The following is a 7,601-nucleotide window of genomic DNA, read 5'->3' on the forward strand; positions in this document are numbered from 1 at the left end:
AGTATGAAGGGGGTTTTTGCAACTCTGACTTCACACGATGTTTACCCTGATGGTTTTAACCATCTTGTTTATCACAACCACATCCGCGGTGCAGGAAATTCATCTGTGTCAGCGTATAAAATGTGTACCACTGTAAAGGACAAACAGTATGGGTCTACTCTTGTTGTATCCTCAAGTTAAAAACCTGATGAAGTTTGTCTTGCATTGGCTTTTATTCCCTTAAGTGCGATGATGCCAAAAATAGTGCCTTCTGAGAACAACACATCATCATTTCCTGTGTGATGTTGCTTGGATGTGAACCAGGAATGGTGATAGATGGGAAACAGCAAACAGAGCATCACCAGTGTCAATCATGGCACCTAATGTTTCCTGTATTCTTTCCCTTTTTTTATGGTAGTTTGAACCGCAGGACTTTCTATATATGGACACATTTTACAAGTTAGAGTGCTCAAAGAAGCACATATACACTGACTACCATTTATTTCATCACATTGTCCCTTTAGGTGGTGTTAAGAAGCAAATACGGACCTTGACCAAAAATAGTCACTGGGACTTTTACTTTCTGAACCTGGAAGTTGGACCTCTGTAGACCTCTGTAGGAGATTATCCCAAATTTATTATTTAACTTATAAATTAATACATTTGTATATTTCGACTGTTTTCTGCTCTTTGTTGAATTCCCCAACAGGTAAAGTTTGGTTTACCTGTTGGGGTAGTTTTGGTCACAGAATCACTAATGCTGTAAAGCTGTTAAAGATTTCAAGATAAATGAAATCACAAGGAACAGTGCAATTGTTTTGCCGACCCCCCGAAAGCCACTCCCCCAGTCAGTGTTGTGACATCAGAGCGCTGTGATGATAGTATGACATCAGAGCAGGCATAGACAGACGGAGATTCACACAGTCAATCTGAGCACGTCCCAGGATCATCATCTCTTCCATCAGCCTTGTCACTGCCCTTGAGAAAGCACAATCTGTGCGTTCATATGTATACAATGTTGGAGCGATGACAATATATTAACAGGTTATCTACATCTGCAGAGAATGATTGTTTATCTGCATATTTCTGTATTGTTCCACAGTTTTCCACCGCTTTCATTGAAGATACCAAAGTGATATCCTGTCTCCTGGTACTTATTGGAAGAGTGTTTAGCTCACTGTATAGCCATGTGCTTCACGTGGTGAGGGCAGAAGAGTAATATATAACAGAATAATGTACAGTAACTGTCATGATATCGTCACGAGTGCTGTATGGGAACCCAAATGCAGGACACAATGTAGGCTCTGGAATAGGTGCGAAGGATCAAGTGTTTATTGCAGGGAGACAAGGCGGGAAGATCAGGGCAGGAAGGTAACGCAAGACCGGCAGGGAGACGCAGGTAGGTAGGAAGGAAAGTAGGTCTTATAGGAGGGTCAGGCAGGACAGGTAGGTTGAGTAGGGCAGGTAGTCTGAGGAGTGACGCACTGGATACAACGATGATCTGACAAGGACTGAGTGAAAGGGGAACAGGTTATTAACAGGTTGAGTGACGAGGAAGGTGAAGACAGCTGGCTTGATTGCTGAATGGGGTCCGGCATGCGGTGGCAGGAGCAGAGTGGCAGATAGAGGGAGCCAAAGAAAGAGAAGGAGACAGAGACAGACCAAGACGGGAGAACACAGGACTCCATAAACTAGGGTGAGAAAGACAGAGACACAAGAGACTGAGAGTGATAACCAAACAGAATAAAAAAATAACACAACAGCGCAAAACCCTTATAATAACAGTATCATTCCATGCACATTTCATTCAAGAATACATTGCAATCAATGCAAAGTGTGAAATCAATGCATTTCATACTTTAGACAGAATATTGTTTTCATAAATCTGATAAATATGCATTTGCTACTTCATACATCATTTTGGCAGCCCTGCCTGATTTGATGCATCCATGGTTGCAACACATCTCCAAGTCTATTACTGCAGGAAGATCAACTTTGCCTGTAAAATATCTAGTCACTGGCTGATATACATGATATACAATAACGAGATGCCAAACACATCAACAAATCTGGAATTTTTTTGATAAATGACAATCAAACTCGAAATAACTAATATATTTCCAACAAAAACATTATTTCATGCTAATGTCTATTTACTCTGCATGCACACACAAGATCAAAAGGCAATATGGACATACACCGATCAGCCACAACATTAAAACTGCTGACAGGTAAAGTGAAAAACAAGTGCCAAGTGGTGGAATATATCAGGCAGCAAGTGAACAGTCAGTTCTTGAAGTTGATGTGTTGGAAGCAGGAAAAATGGTCAAGTGTAAGGATTTGAGCAACTTTGACAAGGACAAATAGTGATGGCTGGACGACTGGGTCAGAGCATCTCCAAAACAGAAGGTCTTGTGGGCTGTTCCCCGTATGCAGTGGTCTGTACGTACCAAAATGGTCCAAGGAAGGACAACCGGTGAACCAACGACAGGGCATGGGCGTGGGAAGCTAAGGCTAGCCCCTCTGGTCGATCCTACAGAAGAGCTACTGTAGAACAAATTGGTGAAACAGTTCATGCTGCTATGATAGAAAGGTGTCAGAACACACAGTGCATCACAGCTTGCTGCGTATGGGGCTGTGTACGCATACTGGTCAGAGTGTCCATGCTGACCGGGGTCCACCACCAAAAGCATACATTGTGCACGTGAGTGTCAGAACTGGACCATGGAGCAATGGAGGAAGGACGCCTGCTCTGCTGAATCATGTTTTCCTCTACATCATGTTGATGGTTGCGGTATAGGTCTGATCCCATCGAGCATCTGTGGGATGTGCTGGAACAACAAGCCTGATCCATGGGGGCCCCACCTCACAACTTCCAGGACTTAAAGGATCTGCTGCTAACGTCTTGGTGCCAGATACCACAGGACACCTTCAGAGTCTGGTGGAGTCCATGCCTCCACGGGTCACAGCTGTTTTGGCGGCACGAGGGGGAGCTACATAATATTAGTGTTATTAGTGGCGGTTTTAATGTTTAGGCTGATTGGTGTATATAAAGGTTTCTTATCAACCTTCTTCACATCAAGGACCCTCATTTTGACACGTATCAGGCTACTTACCCCATTTGAAAAGATTATTTTTCTGGGATCCCAATCTCACAAGATCTTTATTATTCGATATGATTTAGCCCAAAATTCCATCCCCACCTTTACTATATTCAAAGAGATATGAAATTGTTGAAATTATGATCAAAACAAACATTATTATACATTCTTCAGTGGCCGGTGCGAACTTCTTATAAATTAAATAATGGTCTACCTATTAATCATTTATTTAGGGACCCCCGCTGGAACCTCTTGAGGGACCCCCGGCGGGTTCCCGGACCTTATGTTGACTAACCACTCAATGAGCTCCTTTGAGGTTACTCTCAGTGAGCTGCTTAGGCCTTTGACCATAGCCGTCAGTTTCTCCCTGTACTCCCTGCACAGGAAAAAGTAAAGCAGTGGGTCCAGGCAGATGTTTGCGGTGGAGATCAACAGACTAAACTCCTTGGTGAACATAGTCCAGGTTTCAGGACAGGTGCCAATACTCTTGGTCTGTTGAAAGGTGTAAGGGATCCTGACCACGTGGTACGGCCCGAAGCTCACGAAGAACACAACGACAACAAGGAAGACCCGCAGCTTGGTCTTCTGCTTCCCCTGGCTGTTGCGGCTCCCAGAACTCCTGAAGGACCCGATGACCCTCTTGGTGATGCAGATGTAGCAGACCAGCACCTGCACGCTGACCAGCCAGAAGAAGATGTTGACGAAGATCGTGATGGCTCGGTGGAAGTGCACACCGGCGGGTCCTTTAAGAAGCATGCAGCCGCTCTGCATGGTCATGTTGGGATGGCTTCTGTTGGTCAAAACTATCGTTGGAATCACCATGGCTCCGATCATATTCACCCAGACCAAGGCGGCCATTAGCTTTCCGAGGAGCATGTTCTGACTCAACATTGTGCCGCAGGGCTGGATGATCTTGAAGAAGCGGTCCAGGCTCACGAGGCCCAGCAGGGCGATGCTGATGTACATAGAGCTGTAGAAGACGGGGCTGAGGTAGCGGCAGTAGAAGATCTGAAACACGATGGATCCTCTCTGGATCGAGTACATGGCCTTAATGGGGAGCGTGAAGGTTATGACGAGGTCGGAAACCACAAGGTTCTTCAGGTAAAACATGAAGGTGGAGGTGGAGCGCAGATGCAGAGAAACCCAGGCTGCGGTGCAGTTCAGCACCAACGCTACGGGGAACATCACCATGTGAAAAACGGGGACGACCAATGAAGTTTGATGGTTGCTGTCACATTTCGGAGGAACGTCTGATGAAGCGTTAGACGCCATCACAGCGACCTGGAAATAATGGAGGAGAAATAGGGGCGTGAAGACTGAGAAGATCTGGACGTAATTATACATGACACACACACATACACACACACATACACACACACACACACACACACACACACACACACACACACACACACACTTTTTTCATATTAATAAGTCAAAGCGCATTCTGTTTTTCTATTCAAATGGGAATATCTGAAATATGTTTGAGAACATAAGATTATTACTACATAATATCAGACATCCAGAAAGAGGATTTAAGAGAATTACTGAATTGATTGCTGTTAAAATAACTTTGGTGCTGCCAGCCAATTATTTTCAAATTTTTAAATATGTAGAAGATTTGAGAGGGTAAATCAGCCTATTACACTTGAATTAAAACATGTCTAAACATGTAACACATGTATATATATATATATATATATATATATATATATATATATATATATATATATATATATATATATGTATATAGATATATACTGTATGTGTATATTTATATATACTTAGTTGTGTACGTGTGGTGGGACTTGACTCACCCTCTTGAGATCTCCGTCTTGAATTGATTAAACAGAATGCCTCCCCGCCTTCTCACAAGGTTTATGAAACAACAGACATCACGAAACAACTTTAGTTTCCATAACAAACAAAGCGACATTTCATCTCTGACCAGAGCGACACGTCGCGCAGGCGGAAGATGCAAAGTTAGGGAAAAGCAGTGGTACCCAGCCCCCCCCCCCCACAAACAAAGCGACATTTAATCTGTGACCAGAGCGACACGTCGCACAGGCGGAAGATGCAAAGTTAGGGAAAAGCAGTGGTACCTATTCATGCATGTGTTTAATAAATAAACACATGCATGAATAAATATAAGATGAGACACGCCATTGAATGTTGCGCCATTACATCTATAACCTTGTTATAGATGTAATAGATGTTTCTGGAGTTTTGTTTATTGTGCATTTCATTTTAATATTAAAAAAAGTTTTTCTCTGATTTGATCGGTTTTGTTATGATTTTAGGTTAATTTAATGCGTCATACATCTCTTTTATCATATCTGTTCTGAAGCAGTTTGTAACTCTTGCTTTAAAAAAGTGCTATGCATTTTTTTAACTGGCATCAAATCTGGTTCTCATGGGGGGCCGCTGTTCCACATAGATGCCAGTTCTCATATTTTCCCTAGAGGGCGCTACAGGACCACCATTTTAAGGAACGTTGATCCTCGTGTTGGCAATTTTGCTTCCTCAGTGCGTCTTTATTATATGCTTTATTAAACGGAAATTATTTTATGTGTTTGTGCGCTTTAGTGCAGATGTCATTAATCATTTCAACCAGTTTGTCATTGAACTCCTTGCACAGGTAGATGTAGAGCAGAGGATCCAGGCAGACGTTTGTGGAGGAAAGCCAGAGGGCGACGGTGTTCCCCGCTTCCAGCCAGAAGCTGCAGACCTCCTCCGTCTGCTCTTGGGTGAAGGGAACCCGCATGATGTGGAGAGGCATGAAACAGGTGAAGAACACCAGCAGAACCAGGAAGACCCTCAGTTTGGTCTTCCTCTGCCCTCGGCTGTTGTTGCTGCCGGAGTTCCTGAAGGACTGGAGCACCTTGTGGGTGATGCAGATGTAGCAAATCACCACCACCGCGCCGACGAACCAGAAAAGCGCCTCCGAGAACAGAACGACGCCCTGGTGGAATCTGACGCCGTGTGGACCTTTCAGGGACATGCAGAAATCCCCCGTGGCGTTGCCCGGCCTCAGGTCGGTCAGAATAAAGGTGGGGACGGCCGTGCCTCCGAATATTACCACCCAAACCGAGGCCGAACTCGCACGGCTGAAGGCCAGGCTCTGCCCCAGCAACCGGCCGCGCGGCCGGACGATTTTGAAAAAGCGGTCGAGGCTGATGACACCCATCAGGGTGATGCTGGTGTACAAAGAGCAGAAGAAAATCACGTCCAAGTAGCGACACAGCGCCGCCCGGAACCACACCGGTGTCCCCGGAAGTCTGCCGGCGGCAATGGCTGGGAGAGTCAGGGTCATGAGGAGGTCGGCCACCACCAGGTTCTTCAGGTACACCACAAAGGTGGAGGTGGAGCGGAGGTGCAGGGAGACCCAGGCCGCCCCTGCGTTCAGGACCAGGGCGGCGGGGAACGTCAGGAAGTAGAGGCAGGAGATGGCCGTGTCGAGGGAGCGGGAGCCCTGGCGCTGGCAGTCCAACGAGGAGGACGACGTGTTGTTGGAGGACATGTTTGAACTTCTGGAAGACAAACAGAAGACAACAATAACGCAGACAATCGCCAGTGCATTTGATGTGTTTAAAGCATTATGTAAAACAAAAACAAAAAGCCTGATTTGCATTCGTCCATTAGCTGTGTCATTTGCATATTTCCCGCATTGGGAACTTAAGTCCTTCAGTGTTGACACACAAAGTGACATTTGCATCATTTTACGTGGACGTTTGCCCTCGCTGATATTTGACTATTTAAGCCTGTAGAGAGACAAAGTACGTCAAATATCTAAGCGTCTGAGAAAATGAGTTTTACCACATCAAATGACATAGTATTTGTATAATACATTTCGTGATGAACTCGTGAACATCTCTACTTTTCACATGTTGGGAAAATGTTATATTTTCTGTGACGGGATACCTCTAATATCTCACTCTCACTATGCACATATGCGTTTTCTGTGCGGCTTAGTCATTCATTCATTCAGTCGCTCTTTAACTTATCATGATGAGGTTAATATTGATTGCCCAGTGTAATGGCTGTAGAACAATGACACCATCGGCGTTTAGATTGGTTCCCTATAAGCCTTGTTATCACTATGCATCGGGACTGCCACCGAGTACGAACTCCCGGGAAAATTATGGAATTACGGAAGGAAGTGCGTCAACCAATACGTTACCATGAGCGGAAAAAGTCGATCACGCACCCTTGCATATTTAAAAAACAAATCAAAATCAGTTGAGAAATGAAAATGTTATCGAGCTTTTTCTCCAGAAAAAACGCAGCTCCCCCATTTACTTGTATTTGTTTACAGGCCAGTCTTGCCCGTTCCAATATGGTGGCGACGAGCACAACTTCTTAAGAACTATTGTTTAAAACATGGGACTTACAATTCCTACCTACACCAGGGCTGCTTGTGCACATCCAAATCCTTCAATGCACTGACAGTACATGTCGAAAATTCACTCAGGCGTGCAGGCTGGACCATCAAGTGAAGTTACTTTCAAATGCCAGTTGTGC

General features: G+C 44.6%; 1 protein-coding gene across 1 annotated transcript; it reads right to left on the reverse strand.

Moving 5' to 3' along the window:
* Positions 1-3,305: 3,305 nt before the first annotated feature.
* Positions 3,306-6,600, reverse strand: LOC307234796 (uncharacterized protein; the record flags this gene model as incomplete). The annotated part of the gene is made up of 2 exons (XM_080006660.1): positions 3,306-4,361; positions 5,692-6,600. The coding sequence occupies 2 exons, from the start codon at positions 6,598-6,600 to the stop codon at positions 3,306-3,308; spliced, it is 1,965 nt and encodes a 654-aa protein (XP_079862786.1).
* Between the last annotated feature and the right edge of the window lie 1,001 nt (positions 6,601-7,601).

Source organism: Zeus faber (genome assembly GCF_960531495.2).
Source record: "Zeus faber genome assembly, chromosome: 9".
NCBI lineage: Eukaryota > Metazoa > Chordata > Actinopteri > Zeiformes > Zeidae > Zeus > Zeus faber.